The 20,762-nt window shown below is 43.0% G+C and overlaps 1 protein-coding gene across 3 annotated transcripts in view; it reads right to left on the bottom strand.

Annotated features, from left to right (window-relative positions):
• ARHGEF3 (Rho guanine nucleotide exchange factor 3) overlaps positions 1 to 20,762 on the bottom strand; it is a 315,292-nt gene that overhangs the window by 142,014 nt on the left and 152,516 nt on the right. For all 3 annotated transcript variants that reach the window (XM_080807093.1, XM_080807094.1, XM_080807092.1), the window contains one exon: positions 4,693 to 4,755. In XM_080807093.1, the coding sequence (XP_080663219.1) occupies positions 4,693 to 4,755 (63 nt within the window). The remainder of the gene's footprint in view (positions 1 to 4,692; positions 4,756 to 20,762) is intronic.

Here is a 20,762-nt window from a genome sequence, read left to right as displayed (position 1 = left end):
CCAGGGGTGACAGGAGGGGTTCTTCCCAAAGAGGTGGTAGAACCAAATGCCCCATATGAAGTCATGGACTTAGCAAGGGACCACCAATACAGCTGAAAGAGAAATGGCCCAGAGCAACCCCAGGACAATCTCTACTCTGAGTTTCTGAACAAGACTCACCTGGTCTGAACTGAATTTCCACCTCTCACTTCCAGAATGGGTACAGACCTATTCACGGACTTAAAAATATTTTTACCATTTCAGCCAGGAATTTCGTATTTTACCCATTTTGTCCTTCTGATATAAGATTACACAGATATTCTTAAATGCCTGCCAGTATTATTTATAATAGTGAAAAGTTATAATTTATCTAAATATCCAATGAAGGATTGGTTAAAAAAAACTGGTGCATTCGTTTGACAAAGTACTGTGTGGTTATTAAAAATAATGTTCTTAAGGAATATTTTAGGATGTGGCGACACGATCTCAATGTAGTTAAGTGAAAAATTCAGGAATAAATTAGTATGTGTTATGATCCCAATTTTTAAAAATTTATGCTTATACAAACTTAAGTATACATGCTATTTAGGGATACATATGTGTAGCAAGTTTATAGACAGGCAAGGCAACAACCAACACTAAACTCTGCAGAGCAAGGGGTTCTGCTTTGCCGTTAAGGGCACATTTCCTCAGTTGCACTGGTAGCTACATTTTGTATTAACTTCACTGCCACTTTGTATGTCTGCAACATTCATGATGAAAAATTTTAGTGTGTGTATAATGCCAAGGAGATAATACATCAAAATGTAGCTACTGCTTTGAGGTGGGGTTATTAATGACCTCTCTTATTCACAGTGCCCAAATTTTCTACAAAGACTATGTGTTTCTTTTCATCTTTTACACTGTTTTTATCATTGGAAACCATTTTTATACCCACCTCAGAACTCATTTGTTTTTTAAGAGAGGATGCTTGGTGCTGAGCAGTGCCCTCCATCAGGCGCCACACCTGGCTCTTCCAACATCCTGTTTCCTGGGACACCACAAACCATGGCTTTCCACTCAGGCATCGCTCCCCCATTAGAAGTTAAACCAGAAAAGTGCTGTGGGGGAAGCCATGCCCCTGAAACCATCCCACTCGCATCCTCTGACGTGAGAAGAGATTTGTAGGCGGCTGCTAGGAGCATCCTCCTCTCTGCAATTTGTTCTCAAAAGTATAGGTTTGCCTTTTTTCTTTTTTTTGGTCCTGGAATATTTTGCGTTCTATCCTGCCAGGAAGCTGGGGGCTCAGCCAGTGGCTTGGGTAAAGTGGTGGAAAAAATCAGAGAACGATTATAGCGTCAACCAGCATGGACATTCCATCACCATTTATTTTTCACCAAGTGCTGGGGTGGAGGGTGGGAGACTAATTCTTTGGAGATACATCACCATGCCTGAAGACCCTTCCAATTCCCTTTTTAAAATGGGAACTCTTAACATGGGTCTTGGCTGAGCTCCTGGGGGCCCATGAAATCACACATCAATCTTGTAAAATTTTCTGGAGCCCATATTCCCAAAGGACTTCATGACCCCCTAAATGATGGGAGATCTCTGTATGTAAGAATAAGCTCTTTTCATAGCTTTTGCACTTTTATTTGGTCTCTAAGTCCAAGTTTAGTAGGAGGTTAGAAGGAAAACTCTCTTACAGGCACCTATAAAAATCTTGTCATCTGAGGCTTTGAACTAAAGCAAGATGTCAGTAGGAATGTTTGGTGTTATCATCACTCACACACCCTGTGGGGCTCTATATGTACTTTTTAATCAAGGGGGGAAGACTTTGTCAGTGTTAACATCTCCCAACTCTATGTCACAGATACATTTCTTTAAAAGGGCTGGATATGTTAAATTCTACTACACATTAGGAGGGCTCACTGTTTTTCTGTTTTTAAAAATGAATCAAATGATCAGTACATACCAAGAGCTCAGTGTGCATGCAGCACTGGGCTGGAACACAGTGGAAACTTGACCGTGATCCCCAAAGGACCCCATCCCTTCATCTAGTAACTCTTTGTTGAAAATACACATCTGATGACTATCTTTCCACTTATTAAGTGGAATCAAATTGAGAGTTACTAATATTACTTTCCCAAGCCCTCACATCCTCCCATATGAGTCATCTGTCGGAACCCACTTTCTTTTCAGATACTTTCCACGACACATAGAAACAGGCTCAAGCAACTCTTCAGTAATGCTGCTAGCCAGTTAAGGAACTATTTTAAAGCATCTTCAAGCGGCCTACAAAGGCTATTTATTAAAACAATTCATTTATTAGGACTCTGCTACTTATTTAGACACTGTTGCCTTCATGGCAAAACATCTTCTCATGAGTGGCTCCACCCACCGCTTCACTCAATGCAATGTACCTCCACTGAGTGCTAGTTAGGTGGGAGGCACTGAACATCAGTACCACTTCTTCTGAGGCCCTGGCTGGATCTGTCACACATCCTGTCATTTCCATATGACTGGGATTGTCAGTGAGCCTGGAACACACCAGTCTTCCTGTCTTCCAACAGCATCTAGGAGTCTAGGATCTTTCTAACTTTTACAGTTATTATAATACCATGTGACAATTTTTGGAGGAAACTCTGCTGAGGTTCTAGAATCTGTCTCCCAAGATTCAGAAAAAAATGCCAGGCAAATTAGAAAGGAGTTTGGCCATAGCTGAAGCACCTGGCCATCCCTAAGCATAAAGATAGATTTCTTTTCTATACAAGTCACTCTATCATGACAAAACATGATATGAGATGATTAAAAACGAGAGAGAGAAATATCCTTTGCAGCCGCACCAAGAGAAAAGGAGTCAGACAGTTGATTGTATGAGACTTCAGTGATCTTAAGAGAAGGCAAGGTTATTGATGCCAATCGGCAAAAAAACCAAATCACAATTCATAATTGCAAATAATCCTTTCATATAAGAGGGGTTCATGGTTTTTTGATTTAAAAAAAAATCTTCTAAAGATATGTTTTCCTGAAAAAATAAATATAATAAATATAATGCAGTTGAAGAAACATGTTTGATGACATGTGATCTTAGATTAAAGTCTTGCCTAAATCACTACATCTCCCTGGGCTTCTACTCTTCATTTTCAAAAGTGAGAGGACAGAACTCTATGACGGCTAAGAGCTCTTTCAATTCAGAAAGTCAATGATCCTAATAATTGCCAAAAAATTAAAAACATTCAAACATGCAAAAAAACTTGCTGCTATGGAAAGTTTCATAGACTTCACCTGTCAATAATAAAACATTCAGCAAGTAAAGTAAAACCCAGAAGAACATCATTTTTTTGTCCTGTTACTATGGTATCTGAGTATACTGGTCCAACGCCATCAATCTGATGGTCTAAAGACTGGAACAAACACCATATGGTGAAAAAAAGATGTCCAAGTACATTAATTAGATGCCAGCTCATGATCACTCCATCATGGAAATCTGCATCACACAAAATTCTGCAATAATTAAAAATAACTAAAAGCATTGTTTAGACTGGTAAATAAATGCTATTGGATGAGAACCCCATGATCCATGTTCAACAAAGTTTCCGATTTTCACAGTGGTTTTAGAGGACTTCATCTTAAACATCTTTTTTTTTTTTTTTTCCCAACAAATGAGGAAACTGAGGCCAAGCTTGCACTATTAGTTACAGGCAGAGCCAGGACCATGACTTGGCCCTTAAGTCTCAGCACAAAAGCTTTCTCATCTCATAACAATGGCGTCCATGGTTTCTGTGGAGGAGAAAGACTGGGGTCTAAAGTCGGATGGATCTACCATGCACAATGAGTGCACTCCAAGGAAGTACACATGATGAATGGATGTGGGGAGCCCAAGAGGACCTGAACACCCACCCACCAGTCCTTCGGTAATGAGTGCAGCAGAAGCCAAGGTTGGCTTCCCAGTTGGGGGGGACAAAGATGCCATACAAAGAAAGCTGCAGAAATTAAGCACCCAGCACACAGCCCCCCAAATTCAAGAAACCTCTTAACCTCTATTAGCGCCAGCACTCGACTACCATGTCATTAAATATCTTTAGTAAACTTCTGCTTTTAAGGAAAAATACAACAAGGCTCACATTTGGTGGGTGCCTAAGTCTGTACCAGGCAATGGGCTCAGTAGTCTCACTTTTACTGTTTTATTTGACCCTAACAATAATCCTGCCAGGTGAAGTCTTTTCATCTCTATTCTCCAGATGAGACAACAGAGACAAGGAAAGGTTTCACATTAATGGGAAGAGTAGACTCTTGATTCAAATGAAGATCTGCTAAATCCAAAGTCACTCACTCTGCCACGCTGCTGGAGACTTCTCTCAGCCTTTGGGTACCAGCTGCCCAAGCTGGGCTGACTCACTAACTTCCCTGAAAGGGGGACAAACATCTGACCATCTTCTGGAACCGGCCTCTAAAACAGCACCGTGACATTCATCTAGATTCTCCTCAGATGCACTGATTTCATAATTCATTTTATGAGAGAAAAAAACACGAGCAATAAACAACTTGGTTTGCAAGCCAAGTTGGCCGCTCAGCTTTCTGTAGTTAAGTGAAATGTTTAAAAGAGTTTTCCCCAGGTCACAATTTCCATCGTCAGTAGCTTGAAGCCCCCTTAAAGCACACGGCATATTAACCAATAGATTCAGAGACGAGAGGTGCTCTCATGGCAGAGCCGGTAGAAAGCAGTGTACTTACACTTATGTCGAGACTACAGAGGCTAACAGCATCTTCATCTTGGGTGCTCTGCTTGCGTTTTCGCTGCAAAACAAATGATAAAGTTCAGATGTAGACAGGGATTATGGCTTTGATTAAGGAAAGGGGGAAAAAAGCAACCAGTTGAATGGCGTATGCAATCCTTGCCATTTCTATCATGTCTTCCCCAATCCTTTAACCAATATATGTAAATGAACAATTCCAAGAAAGCCTAAGAAATCACAGGAAGGTTTTAAACTCTAAGGTAATTGGTTTACATTATTGTTCTCATCCCTGCTGCTACAATTTGTTTCTTTTTGTATTTCCTTTTTTCCTAAATATCTCTATATATCAAGGCTCAGAAATTTAGATACAAAGTTCAGGTTCTGACTAACTTGGAAGAAGAAATTAGACTGGAAAGAAATCAAATTCACTTAAAGATATTTCATTTTTAGAGCTCTTTGTACTTGGGTAATTTGAATTTGTTCTAAACTTCATCCAGGGTCCTGATATAATCACAGAACCAGAGTGCTGTAACAAACCTTAGACATCATCTCCAGCGTTCCTATTTTATAGCTATAAACACCAAGAAAAATCATTACTTGAATGGAAGAAAATTGAATTTGAAATGACCTTATGACCAAAGAAGTCTGCCAGATTAGATGTGGAAAATATATTTTCTTCTTTTATAAAAGGAAACGAAACTCCATCTACAAACCATAACAAAGCTCATCAGAGATACATTCACCTCTCTTCTACATCCCAGCTCAACCAACCAGCCAAGTATTGCACGAGTCCTTAATTTGTGACTTGCTAAGTCTCCTGATCCTAGTTGGCAGAAACCTACCAAAGGACAAGAATCACTGGCCCACAGTTCCTATGGAGTCCAGAGACATCTGGAGTCTTCATCCCTAAAGAAGCTCCCCTCTTCCTCCTCTTCCATCCTACCCTGAGCAGGAAAGACAGAGTGTGGAAAGCAACTAGAGCCATCTTTGTCTACCTCACTATAATTGTCCTATTATTTATTTGCTTCAGTTCAAGGAAGATTTGTTGAGCATCTACCCCAAGCCTGGCCCTTCATTTGCTCCTGGGACCGCAAAGACCAGCAGCATGCATAGTTACAGAACTCACTTTCCTGTAGAGGGACAGAACTGAAGGAAAGAACTATAATGCAGTACAATCCAAACACCCTAGGAAAGTCACATCACTTTCCTGAGTTACCCCTTCTCAAGTCTTAAGGTATGTGGGAGAGGGGAGGACATTAGCTTCTATTCTCAAAGGGAGAGGAGAAAATATGATAATGCATTTTACAACTTAGCAGACTGCCTGGTACACAGCGGGTGCTCAAAACATGGGTTCTCTGAAAGCACAGTGAGGAGTAATCAGTTTGGTTTCGGTGGGGGTTGGGGAGGTCTTCTCAGAGGAGAAGACATCTGAAGAGGCCAGAAGGTGAATAAGAGTTTTCTAGAAAAGATACTGGGTAGGGACTAGAGCCTCTTGTTCCAGAGCCAGCTATCTAGATCTTCAGAACCTCACAGGTGCACAAGGTTCTATCCAGAGTAGGGGAGTTCTGGGTCCTATATATTATTCCACTGAGCAGTGGAAAGATTTAGAGATGAATGCCGGGAACCAGGAGGTTGAATCCATCCTCTGGGATGGTGCTCAAGGATCTGCATTAAGGAACTCTATTCTGGGGTTTTGGGTGAGGGGAGCCTTGAGAAGGTGCTGGTAGCCACCTGCCATTCGTGAGGATGTTTCATGTTTGCACAGGAACCTGACCCTCTCTGACTCATCCTCTAGTTAAAAGCAGCTCTGTGGTGTCAGTGAAGCCAATTCATTGGTTAATATCTGTAAGGTGACTGTTTGAGGCAAGTAGGTCAAGGGATCATTTCCATGCTGGGGTAAATAAACTGAAGTCAGAGGAGATAAACAATTTGTTCAAAGTTACACGGCTACAGAATCCAGGATTCTAATTCCTGGGGCAGAACCCTTCACACACATCACTTAGAGCGTTCTTGGCAAACAGGTTACAACTCATTTGCTCTCTGGAATGTCCGGTAGCATCTGCTTGGAGGGCTGCATTGAGAAGGACTACGTAGCACAGCAAATGGGAGAGTGCTTCCGTCGATCAGTAATGCGTGCGGGGTGTAAGAGAGGGGAACAGCCGCTGCTCAGGAAGCCTCTGCCCTTCCTGAGTCTGGCTGCTCATCCCTTAAGCAGCTACAGTGTTATACCTGGGATCTTGGGAAATGCTGTGAGGGGCTGAGGCTCTGGGATAGTATCTGTAAACATGGAAATAGTACCTACCGGGTTAGGCTGTTGTGAGGATCATAGATGATATGCATACAGCAGTCAAAACGAGGCCTGATATACAGTAGGTGCATAACAAATGGCAGCTCCTGTCATGTGTTCCCCAAACTGTAAGCCACACACTTACGTACTGCAACCCGGTATTGTGGGATTATAGAACTTCATGGTGCTACAATTCCATTCCTAGAGCTCAGCAATTTTGTAATTGCTAATCAATGTGCAACACATTGATGGTAACCTGTTACCCCAAGAAGCCCACCCTGGCGAAGGAGAGGGGATAATAAGAGCTTTTTGCCTCATAGGCATCCAGACCAACTCAACACATGACCCAGCACTGGTCTCCAGAGCACCCCTCACCCCAGACACTTTCACATGCCTCCAGTGTCAAATCCAGAAGACAAATGTCCTCTGGCAGGCTTTTTAATTAAGCCATGGCCAGTTAATCTAGGATAGAATGATCTTGTTAAGAAACCCACACATTTTACAAAATGAAAGCTGAATGGATTATCAACGTGGATTTGCTTTTCAATTTCTGTTACAGGGGGAGGTAACTGGTCACGGGCAGCAACAAAGAAGCGTGATGTTTAAATTCTGGGCCTGAAGCAAAAATTTCACAAAGTATTGCTTAGTCATTTGTTCACTCGCTTTATGCTCACCGAGCACTCTGATGGGCAAAGCCCTGCTACGGGTCTGGGGAGACAGCAGTGAAAGAGCCAGTCATGCTCCTTGCCCACTAATGGGAGGTAAAAAGAAAACAAAATAATTACCGATTATGATCTCTGCTGTGAATGAGTCAGATGAAGAGCTGAGACGGAGACTAGCAAAGGAGACCTAGTTTAGAATGATAATTTAATTTAATATTTTGCTTTCTGGTTTTTGGTTGACCTTTTCATCAGACATGAGCCCATGAAGGCAAGACTTGGTCTGTCCAGGTCACATTTCAGAACCTGGTGCAGTATCTGGTGCATGGCTGACACCGCTTATAATAGTATTTGATTGTTTTGTTGATGCCCTTAGTCCTGCTCCTTTTGAGAAGCTTGTTGTCTTCATCAATTACCCAGTTCCAAGAGGGGCGCAGGTGCAGGGAGTGGAGGGGACCAAATGGGCACCCCTTCCGCCAGACTGGCCAGCCCAGTCAACTCAGGGGATGAAGGTCCCACACATGCACTGCACACCCCACCCAGGAGCTTCACAGAAGAAATCCCCAGTGGGAAGTTTAAATCCCGGAGACACAGACAAATGAGCATCTCAGAAAGCAGAGGGTGTGGCAGGACACTGCACTCATTTTGAACTTCACCAAAAGGACTGATAATGACAATAATCAGCTTTAGCCTATGAAACACTCACTACATGTCGATCACAGAACTAAACCTTCACATGTGTGATCTGATTTAATCCCCACCTCAGGAGGTGGGCAGGAACAAGTATTATCCCCATTTTGCAGAAGAGGAGATGGATATTCAGAGAGGGGCAGGGACTTGCCCAAAGTTCTATAATGAGCAAGGGCAGAGCCTGGATTCACTGGGCTCCAAGCTATGTGTTCCCCAACTGCACTGTTCTGTCCCAGACTCTGGAAAGTCTAGGAAAGTGTTGAGCACAAGGAGTTTGGGAGGAAACACCTCTACAATTTATTCTACCAAAGAACTGGCCTTGGGGTACCTGGGTGACTCAGTCACTTTAGTGTCCAACTCTTGATTTTAGCTCAGGTCATGGTCTCAGGATTGTGAGACCAAGCCCCACATCTAGCTCCACGCTGGGTTGGAGCCTGCTTAAGATTTTCTCTCTCCCCCTCTGCCCCTCCTCCTTCCCTCTCTAAACAAGAAAAACAAAACAAAACAAGAATAGACCTTGAAGATAGTACACCTAGGTAACACTCTGAGGTCCTTTCTAGTTTTAAAACTGTCACTGCCTGCTGTCAGGTAGGCTACAGATGAACCAAGTCACCATTTTACTTCCCCTGTGCATCAGAAACCACGGGCAGGTTACTGGGGGGAGCGGCGGTTCCTAGGCAGGAAGGACACAGTGTGAATTGTCTGCATTTACACACTTGGCCTCACATGTTCTCATCAGCCAACTGGAGGAGCCATGGACCCACCCTGTTATTCTTGTTCAGTTTACTGAAGCGAATGCACAGTCCACTTCCCTCTCAACCGTGAAAACAAAGCGCCTTGGGTGCTGTCGTCTACGCTGATTTGAGCACATGACTTTAAACCCCAGTGCCCTGTGCAGTGGGGCTATGAATGATTTTTGAATGAGTGACTGAAAGAAAGAATGAATAAAGGAGACCAGTGTTTCCGAGGTGACACCCTTCCCTTCCGCTAACCACCTGGCTGCCAAAATTACATCAAAACCTCAAAAGCAAAGATCACTGAAAGCTGACATGCTTCAACCTCAGATTTCCCTGGAGACTCAAAACCTTCACATTTAAGCTACAACTCTTGCTTTTCAAATAGGAAAGGTTTTTGTCTGTTTGTTTGTTTTTTCCTTACCAGCGAGGGCATTTATTTTCCTTAAAATGCATAGACATTTAAAGAAATTATGGTTGTTCAAGCATTGGTCCAAGTGGGATACTGGGGACTTCCACTCCTCCTGTGAGAAAAGAATGGCAGATCTGTTCAAGGGTGAGGCACACCCATGACCAGAGCATCTATCCGGGCACTGCCCTGAACAGGGGCATGAGACTCAGTCTCTGTGCTTCGGGAGCAAGGAATCCAAGTATGATAACACCTCAACTGAAAGGGACCAGTCAAAGGAATCACATTATAAGTGAACTTAATGGGCACCTGAACCCTTTGTCTGAACACCTGGGTACCTGTCTGGGACAGGCAGGAAAGGCAGTCACAGAGGGGAATTTATGGGAACAGAGGGTCTGTTTGATTTGATTAATTTGATTTAATTAATTTGATTTGATTAATTAATTTGATTAATTTGATTCCTTAGGCCCACAGGTTACATAGGCAGGCAGGTACTTTCTAGAGGTGCTTGGGTGCTGGAAAAACTCGCTCAGGCTTCTTGAATCAAAAAACAAGCAGGAGGCTCCTTTGTTAATTTGCAACAGAGCAAAGTCCTTGGTATGTTTGGATGTGAGGTCTGATGGGAATATGGGTATGTCTGGATGGATCGAGTGGACTCTGTTTGAGACTCACTACTGGTAACACCATCCTGCTATGTCGACCTTAGATCTTCACCTGTGCTCCTTCCAACCCACTCTCATGAAGCATCAAGTCTACGGCCATATCACCCTGAACGCGCCCGATCTCATCTCATGAAGCATCACTGTTCTTCAGGCCACTCAATGGCCATCTCCTTTAGGTCCGGTTACCTTCTAATAGCACAAGGCAGACCACTAAATCTCATCAGTAAATGGTCCAGAAACAACTACTTTTTGTGGTGTTCTGAGTAAGCTCTCTGTGGAGAGCACTGACCCTATCCTTAGCTGATCAATGTTCAGAAGAGCTGGCCCGAGGGCTGCCTGGATGGCCCAGTTGGTTAACCACCCGACTCTTGATTTTGGCTCAGGTCATGATCTCAGGGTCATGGGATTAAACCCCACATGGGGTTTGCACTCAGTGGGGAGTCTGCTTCCCTCCCTCTCTCTCTCCCTCTGCTCTTCCCAGCATATGCACTCTTTCCTCTCTCTCTCTCCCTTTATAAAATTAAATAAATACATAAATCTTAAAGAGGAAGAATATGATGGTAATGATGAAGAAGAAGAAGGAGGAGGAGGAAGAAGAGAAGAGGAAGAAAGAGAAGAAGGAGAGTTGGTCCAAGCCTGAATATCTTATCCTTACTGCGCTCAGCTTCCATTCTCTCTAGGCTCAAATCTTGGAATCCTTTGAGATGTTAAGCCTTAGAATCCAAGGAGCATCACCACGTGCTTTCTAATACACAAGGAAAGGGAAGTGCTAAGCACTGTGCCCACTGTTTAGAGGACTCTTCCAGTTAAGCCTCACTTTAACCCAGTTTAAAAATGCATTGCTGGGGCGCCTGGGTGGCTCAGTGGGTTAATGCCTCTGCCTTCGGCTCGGGTCATGATCCCAGGGTCCTGGGATTGAGTCCCACATCGGGCTCTCTGCTCAGCCTGCTCCCCCTCTCTGCCTACTTGTGATCTGTCTGTCAAATAAATAAATAAAATCTTTTTTTAAAAAATGCATTGCTGTTCATTTTACAGTGAGGGACGCTCGTGCTCACTCAACATCACAAAACTAGTAAATACTAAGAGAGGGATTTCTCTCTGGGCCAGCCTCACTCCCAAACCACTGACCTTTCTGCCACACAATGCTGTTTCTCTTTTTATTATTTTTTTAAGATTTTATTTATTTATTTGACAGAGATCACAAGCAGGCAGAGAGCCAGGCAGGGGTGGGGGGGCGGGAAGCAGGCTCCCTGCTAAGCAGAGAGCAGAGATGTGGGGCTCAATCCCAGGACCCTGAGATCATGACCTGAGCTGAAGGCAGCAGCTTAATCCACTGAGCCACCCAGGGGCCCCTGTTTCTCTTTTTATATTGTTTAAAAATAACATGTGCTCTATTTAAATTAATATATTAAGAATATATCATACATTTAAACACTTATTTAAAACAATACATGTTTTAAAACAATATAAAAAGGCTCCCAGGGCATTTGTAAGCATATGTACCTGGAGGAGATTAGGAGCACAAAGGAGACAGACCTGAGTTCAAAGTCCAGTTCCACCATTTGCTGTGTGGTGTGATCAAGTTACTTCTTCATCCCTTCATTCATTCAACAGCTATTTACCGAGGACCTAGCCTGGGCCAGGCAGTTTCCAAATGTGGGGATCTGTAAATGTCTATAAAATGCTTCTACAGGCTTTGATTTCTCCATCCCAGGACTCTTCCAAGGATTGAAGGACAGAAAATATTTTGAACCGGGCCAGGCAAATGGCAAAAGATTAAAACAGGGTCATTATTATTGCTACTGTGGCTCTCACCCTGATTACTATTATAACTGTTGTCACTGCTGTTTTGTTGTTATTTGACATTGCGAAGTGGGCAGGGTGGGCACCAGAGATGGGGATCCCGTGGGATGGTGGGTGACCTAGCGGGGACACGGCCTGATCCTCCTTGGACCCCCCATGTCACACAGGGGGTCAACGTGGACTCTCTCCGGATACCTCTAGTCACGTCTGCAGTGTCCCCACTGCTCTCACAGAGACAGGGCAAATGCGAGGCCTGACTTCATTTTAAATGGCTGAGATTGAATTGATTAGTGTTGGAACAGCCCTGTGATTTAATCACAGGGTTTTTCTATTTAATAACCAAGTGACCAGAGCAGCAAAAACGCACTGATGGAGGGAGTGCAGCTCCCGACCTGACAGCAAATGGCCCCTGATTAGTCGTTTGTAATTATTAAATTCAAACCAGATCTCAAACCTTTTTGATTTATCTCTCTGCTGGCAAACAGCTTTGGTGGTTTCGGAGGCTTAATGCCTCCCTTTCATCTGCGCCTTCTTGGGGGAGAGATTAGCAGAAGGATTTTGTGTTCTTGTACTTGCCCTTAGCTGGAGCTGGACTCCCTAACCTCACGTTTGAGCAGGGCATGGATCCACACTCTGTTTCTCTCTTGTCTGAAGCTCCAGGGGTGAGCCAGACAGAGGGACCCTTCCTCCATTTTTAATTCGCTATTGGTGGGTTTTTCTCCTTATTTTTAAAACATCCTTCTGTAGCACCCAGGAACCCTGAGCCTTTTTTCTAGACTTTTCAATGTCCTCACAGGGTAGCAAACCTGGAAATCATGGTGCTCTCTGAGCCACGGGGAAACAAACCTTTACTCACATGAAATATAATTTGTGTGCAGATGCCATTAACTATAGTTTGGCGAGGTGAAGGGGGCACTAAAGTCAGACATGGTGGCTTCATACCCTAATTGTGCCCTTTATTTGTTGTAGAACCTTAAGCACATCATTTCACCTCTCCACACCTGAATTTCCTCGTCTATAAAATGGGAGTACAAATGCTACTATGAGAGTTAACTAGATCAATATGGGTAAAGAGCTTAGCACAGTGCCTGGCACACAGGAATGTCTCAAGTATTTTTTGGTAAAATTTTATTTATTTATTTGACAGAGAGAGAGAGAGAGAGAGAGATCACAAGTAGGGAGAGCAGCAGGCAGAGACAGAGGGGGAATCAGGCTTCCTGCTGAGCAGGGAGCCCAATGCAGGGCTTGATCCCAGGACCCTGAGATCAGGACCTGAGCCAAAGGCAGACGCTTAACCGACTGAGCCACCCAGGTACCCCAGGAATGGCTCAAGTATTAACTATTAGTAGCAGAAGCCATTGCAGCAGTAACAGCAAGTGAGAGCAGGACACCAAAGGAAAAAATAAATCACAGAGAAAATACGTAAAATGTGTAAATGTCTACCCATTAACTTGATTTTGGCACACTGAGAAAAGCCCCAATTATTGATTTTGGCCATGGAACACCTGGCCCTTAGCTTGTGTAGAAGCAGAGATGAAGTCGTCTTGGTCAATGAAAGGTCCTTCTCTTCCGTGGGAAGAAAAACATGTTCAACCAGACAAATGGGAGGAGGGAAAAGCCAGCCAGCAGGCTGCCACCACCAGCCCTGCTAAGCAACGGGCTGCGAAATTCACTGTCATTTCTCAAACATAGACCACTTTTCCCTCCAAAAACACTCACGGCCAGAGGAGTAGGTAAGGAGACAGAAAATTGGTCTACCCAGGGCAGAGGGCTGGTGAGTATGTTTTCCAGTAAAATTATCCTAGAAAAACTTCATGACAGGGATCAGTTTAAAGTGGGAGAAGGGCTGTCATTCACAAAGATTTTCAACAATAGGATTTGACAAGAACCACAAAATTGAATTAACACTGCACTCTTTTCTTGACCTTCTAATAATTACTATAATTATTTTATTTTTTTCCTACTGGATCTCAGGTGCACCAAGTCGGACTAATGACTGAAGTCCTTGGTTCATGACACATTACAATCACTGGTGCTTCCCCAGCCCCTTTTTAAATGTGTTTATTCATTCTTTTTTAATAGCTAATGAACTCCCATTTATTAAAATTCTTTGCATATGGAATGGTTTGAGGCCCTTATCAAGAAAAATATTGTTCATATAGTTTAGGGAATGTCCAAACAATTGCTTTATTTCTAGCTAATTACTCTATGTAACCCATCAACTTAGATAGTCCAACTGTACAATTCAGAGTCAAATATGCTTATGGCTCATGGTAATACTGGGAATCCAATTTTACAAGGAGAGTTCTCCTTTCTTTACTCATTTCTGTTCCTGCCTTTCCCTATCTAAAAAGTCCCCAAATGCATCCCATGCAAGCATTTAACCATAGGGAGAGCAAGGCTTCCCTCCAGCCACTGGCCTCTGGACCATCTACTTCTGGGGACACTCTGACATACAAAGCAGAGATGAAGAACATCAGAGAAACGGCTGTACCTGTTAAGATGCTCTGTAAATCCTGAGAACTCATCGGGACCACCCTTTATATATAAAAAAGTTTCCCTGGCAGAACCATAAGGTACGCCTGTCAGATTAGAACTCCTTTCTTCTCCTTCCCTTTCCTGGGTTTATAATGACAACTGTCTATCAAGAATCCACTGTATGGGGGCACCTGGGAGGCTCAGTCGGTTGAGTGTCTGCCTCTGGCTTAGGTCATGATTCCAGGGCCCTGGGATGGAGTCCTGAGTCGGGCTCCCTGCTCAGCCAGGAGCCTGCTTCTCCCTCTGCCTGCTGCTCCCCCTGCTTGTGCATGCTCTCTCTCACTCTTTGTCAAATAAATAAATTAAAAAAAAAAAAAAAAGAATCCACTGAATGCTGGGTACTTTCCCTATGTGACATCCAATCTTTACAGCAGTATGAAGAAATGATTACACATGAGGAAGTTGAGGCTTAAAGAGTTTAAATGGCTCATTAAGGCTGCTCTGTAGGGACGCCTGGGTGGCTCAGTTGGTTGAGCGGCTGCCTTCGACTCAGGTCATGATCCCAGCGTCCTGGCATCGAGTCCTGCATGGGGCTCCTTGCTCCACGGGGAGCCTGCTTCTCCCTCTGCCACTCTGTCTGCCTGTGCTCACTCTCTCTCTCTCTGACAAATAAATAAATAAAATCTTTTAAAAAAATTAAAAAAAAAAAAAAGGCTGCTCTGTAAGTGCACAAAACCAAGATTTTGTATCAGCTCTGACTATCTGTGTAGCCAGTACAGCCGGCCCACATCCCTAGGAAGTCACTATGCCCCTGCATTACTGGGCTTTCTACAGGCCAGAAATGCCAGGGATTTAATGCCTTCCAGAGCAGCCCTCAACCTGTGATGTACTGGAGTTGGTATGTAAATAGCCCAGCTTCCTAAAGTTTGTAGGGACAACTCTTAGGTGTGGTCTCAGTCCACCTAGGGGTTTAAAAAGTTCTCATGCCTGGCTTTCCCAGGGATTCTGAACATTAGGAGTTTCGAAAGCACCCCAGGTAATTCTAATGTGCAGCAAAGTTTGAGAACCACTGTCTCACATAGTGTCCCAGAACCCGCCCCTGCCCCTGCCCCCAGAACTGAGCTCCAGCTGCCCACAGAGCTAACCTGTTCCTGATTCCTTCCTATACCAGCTTCCTTCCCTTCCCTGCCTCTTCCCGGCTCTCTCACCGGGGCTTCTGGAGATTGCTTCCCGAATAAACTACCTGCACTTGTATCCGGGTCTGTTTTTGTGGGACTGAGCAGAAGATAAGCTGAATATAGCTTTGTGCTTCTAACACTGGAAGTGTAGCAGGAGGCAGATGAAGCCACAGAATAAACACACTTCATCAACCTGACTTTTCAGGAAGCCATGCCAGCCATTATTTGTGTATTTCAACAAGAACAGAATGTCAATCTACATGAGAGTTTAAAGATAAGCCTGGGAAGAAATTTAAAATCAAGTGACCTTCACATCAATCTTCCCTCGTACAAGACACACAAAGGGCTGAGTTCGCTTCCCCTCTGATCAGAGGTTGGGAAGGGTCCAGAGGCCAGAGAAAGTCACAGCTCCTCCTTCTCCTGGCTGCATGGTTCACCCACAGTTCTCCTCCAGCAGAGAGGAGTCCTGGTAAGGCTATACCAGGGGGCTTCCATATACTTTTACCAAGATCCATGCACAAGGATGTTTACTATAGTATTATTTACAACAGCAAGATACTGGGAACAAAATGTCCACCAAAAGAGACTGGTTAAATAAAACTAGCCCATCTGTATAATAAGAAATACAGTGTTATTAGAAAGAATAGTGTAGAGCCATATAATATATGTTAGGACCTCCAGGATGTACTGAGTCACCAAAATGGTAATAATAGAATAATAATAAATAGTATCCACAGCATTTTTTCCTGCTGTGTCAAATTCTTTTTTTTTTAATTTATTTATTTGCTAGAGAGAGAGCGAGCAAGCACAGGCAGACAGAGTGGCAGGCAGAGGCAGAGGGAGAAGCAGGCTCCCCGCCGAGCAAGGAGCCCGATGTGGGACTCGATCCCAGGACGCTGGGATCACGACCTGAGCTGAAGGCAGCCGCTCAACCAACTGAGCCACCCAGGCGTCCCTCCTGCTGTGTCAAATTCTTAAAACTAAAAGAAAACAAATACATACTCTCATGTACCTATATACATACATCCTGATACATGTATTAAACTTTTTTCTGTAAGGAAGCACATGAAACTGGGAACAGATCTGATCATGTCTATATGTCATTGTATTAATGCTGTTATAGGTAATCTGGGTACTGAGACAACTGTCCTTTCAGTGATGGTTGTTTTCTTCTTTACATATCTCTGTACTAAAGCAAGATGACATACCGAAAACTTTATTAAAAAATAGATTCATGTAGGTAGATTGGAATTGGAGGCATCAGAATGAATTCATGGTTATACACACACACACACACACACACACACACACACACACACTTATATTTTTTCCCTACTTCTATCTACTGAGAGGTATAAAAGCATTGATACCCTAGCAGCTTTGAACACACCAAGCACCCAGATCTTGGTTTCTAAATACCATTCTCCACTAAAAGGACCCAAGGAAACTTGGAGAAAAGGCTGGTTCCAGGGCTAGGGCAGGGAAAATACAAGATGAACCTGGAACATCTTTTTGTATCAGGAAGGAATGGAGTGCTCTAAGAATGACAGATAGAGTCACCAGCTTGTAGGGATCTCACCAGTCACATCTGAGACAATCTCAGCATCAGATGAATGATGATATTAATAGACCATAACCCACCAAATAAAATAGGAATCCAGGAGACCATGCTGACATAAACAATTGAATGAATAAATAGCTGAGAAGGGAAATCTCTTCTGTACAGTTGGAACACTAATAAACAGAGATGAGATGATGGAGCATCGGCAGGTGCTAAAACTAGCAGGTTAACATTTCATGACAAAGAGGAGTCTTTAATAGCTTCAACTTACTTGTTACCTAAAAAGGGAAAAAATCAGAATTTCACAATGGAGAAACTTACAAGATGCCATTTGAACTAAGTAATCAAAGCTAATGTCACCAATCCTGGGACAAACTGGTATCACAAGTCCTCTGATGTGACGCACTGAGAAAGGCACCATATCACTCCTACAAATATTCCTGTGAAAAATGCACAGCCTAAAAAAAGTATGCTCCCATAACTCTAGATAGTTTTTAAATGCATAATCTCAATCTAAACATATAAGAAACATTTGATAAACCCACATTGAAAGACACCATATAACAAAACTGGCCTCTATTCTTTAAAACTCTCAAAATCAAGAAATACCAAGAAAGCCTGGGGAACTCTTCCAGATGAAAGGAGGCTAAAGAATACCTAAGAATAAATGCAATGCATGACCTGGGATTGGATTCTGGACCAGAAAAAACAATAGCTGTAAAATAACTGTGACCATTGGCAAATTTCTAAAAAGAATGGATTAGTTAAAAAATTCTGTCAATATTAAATTTCCTGTTTTTGATAATTTGACACTATAAGAGAGGATGCTCTTTTTCTTACACTGAAGTATTTGGCATAATGGGACATAATGTCTGTAACTCAGTCTCAAACAGGGACAGAAAAATAATTTACATGTATGTATTATATAAATGTATACTATATATATGTATATACATATTCTTTGCATGTGTGTGTATATACAGATGTATGTATATGTATGTTTACATATCCCTCCCCTTGAAACAATGTATATGAATATGCCAACAACCTCTCTTAACCTAGCTCTTCTGAACGTTGCCTCAGGAGGTGTTTGCAGCCAAGGGAAAAGCCATAGACTGTCCATGTGCCAAAGACCTCTTATCCAGAGTTCATTAGCCCCAGTTTTCAGAACAGTCATCGCTAACTTGAGAATAACGTTCTTGGCAAAAGTCTACAGAAAAGCCATCAGAACAGTAATGTGAAAGCCAGTTACCATTTCTGATGGGATCTCTGGAAAGATGTTGGCTGTGATTAGAGGGACATTTTCCTTCTGCAGACGTCTTTGACAGTGGAGGAAGGCCTCACCACAAACCCAAATTACAGGAGGGAGGCGAAGGGCCCCCAAATACCAGGGACGTGCAGGTATTTAGGGCTCCCCCTTTTTCATGGCACTATCAGGTCCTGTCAAGTTTTGAGTAAAAAGCAAAAGTTGTGGTGAGCCACAGAAGAGCTGCAGGGAGTGGGGGAAGTACTCGGTGCTAAATTTCCTAATCCTGAATTTTTGCTTCAAAAACCCATCCCAATCACTTTTATCCTGAAGTCTGAAACCAAGGTCTGGATTTTGCAGAATCAAAGCATATTTATCCAGCATTTAATCTATTTCCCAGAAATCAGTGTTTTGTGAAGAATAGAATTCTTTCATGCCCAGAACTTCCTTGGACATTTTCAAGGGGTAACGCAACACACAGAAAAGGCTCAACAAATGTTTGTAGACTGACACATGTGAACAAGTGAATACAGTTGCCCACAAAAAGGCAAGCATAAGGCCATAGACTTTCCTGTCAGGAAAATCAAAATACCAAGAAGTCCATCCATAAAATTTCATTTTTGTTTCTCAGGTCCACAATATTCAATTCTGACAACAGAAACCTGGGAACAACGAAACTCACATAAAAGAATTTCACTGTATGGGTCCATTCATTCAGCAAATACTCCATTGAGCACATATTATGTGGTAGGCATTATGCATGTTAGATACATTGCTTAACAAAAGAGAGAACGGTGCCTGCCCTCAGAAACAAAACAGTCTAGTTGGGGATGGAGAGTCAAGTAGGGGACAGAGACAATAAACCAGTAAGCAAACAAACAAGCTAGTTTTAGTGTACCAAGAGTTATGAAGAAAGTAAATCAGGGTAATACGAAACCTGTGAAAGGGGATAGAGGCAGAGACACTAGAGAGAGATGTCAAAGAGACTGCCTGGAAGACAGACTTTTGGAAAGAAACTTAAGTGATGGTACTGGAGCTAACCCAGCAATAATGTGGATATGTGAGGAGGAAGAGTTTCTTTTTTTTTTTAATTAATTTATTTATTGAGAGATTGAGAGAGCAAGCATGCATGAGCAGGGGAGAGGGGCAGAAGGACAGGGAGAGAGAGAATCTCAAGAAAACTCCCCGTTGAGTATGAGCCCCCCCCCATCCCCCCACAGCCACATTTCACAATCCTGAGATCCTGACATGAGGAGAACCAAGAGCCCAGTGCTTAACTAACTGAACCACCCAGACCCCGGAAGAAGGAAGAGTTTCTAAAGGCCTCTCATCATTAAAGGTTCCAGTTCTCTCCTCTCACAAGTTCCCCCCCACAACACTTGACGCTTTTTCTAAGGAATCATTGCCCTTGTACATGTGGAGTTCCCATACCTGACCCCTGTTCTGGTTGGGCAGTGCCCAGGCATGTGATCATTTACATGGAATTGTGGCAATTTTCCTTCTCAGTTTATTTAAAAAGGAAACAGGGGTGAATATCTATTCTTCCTCCTTTGTGTTATTTATAGCCATGAAAAAAGTCCTGAATTTCTGAAAACTTGTTAATTTCCTCTAAGACCCTGTAGAAAATCGGGTTGTGGCCCCCCTCCCATCTTCACCCTTGTTCTCTCTGCTCTGAGCTCTCTGCTCTATGATCCCAGTTCTTCTTCCTCCACACCCCCTCATGCCTGGAGCCCTCTCCCTTCCCCCCTTTCTCACAGTTAACTCATCTTTCAAATGCCAGCCCCATCAAGGAAGTATTCCAAGATGGTTACAAACCAGATCGAATCTCCCAGTTATATCCTCTCAGCACCATGCGTTTTTTCTCTGTTATTCTAACCCATCAAAATGTCGCCATTTACTTGTGTGATTCCTTGATTAATGTCTGTCTCCTCCCTCAGGTTCAATGAGGGCAGAAACCAGATCAACTTTCACACACTGTGGCACTTCTAGCACCTTCCACTGCAAGGGAAAACAGAGTTTAATGCTTTGCTGTCAGTATCTTGAAATTCTTAGAAATTTTTACAATTTTTAACATTTAAAAAATTTAACAATTTTTTAAATGTCCAGAGCATTTTTATTCTGCTCTGAACTGCACAAATTATGTACCCAGTCCTGAAAAAGGAAGAATGTATAGGGACACTTCTGTGATTGGTACTCATTCTGAAGCAACTTTCAGGTTCTGAGGCCACCATCTCTAAAAACCCAAAGCAAGTTTGATGTCTAGGCATCTACGCATTCAAATATTACATAGATATTTATTGGGCAACTCTACTTGCCCACAGAGTGGAGCCTTTCCGAGCGCAGAGCCCTGTCCATGAAGCT

The sequence above is a fragment of the Martes martes genome (assembly GCF_963455335.1).
Source record: "Martes martes genome assembly, chromosome: 1".
NCBI lineage: Eukaryota > Metazoa > Chordata > Mammalia > Carnivora > Mustelidae > Martes > Martes martes.
Note: the sequence above shows the minus strand (reverse complement) of the source record. Positions and strands in the feature narration are given on the sequence as shown.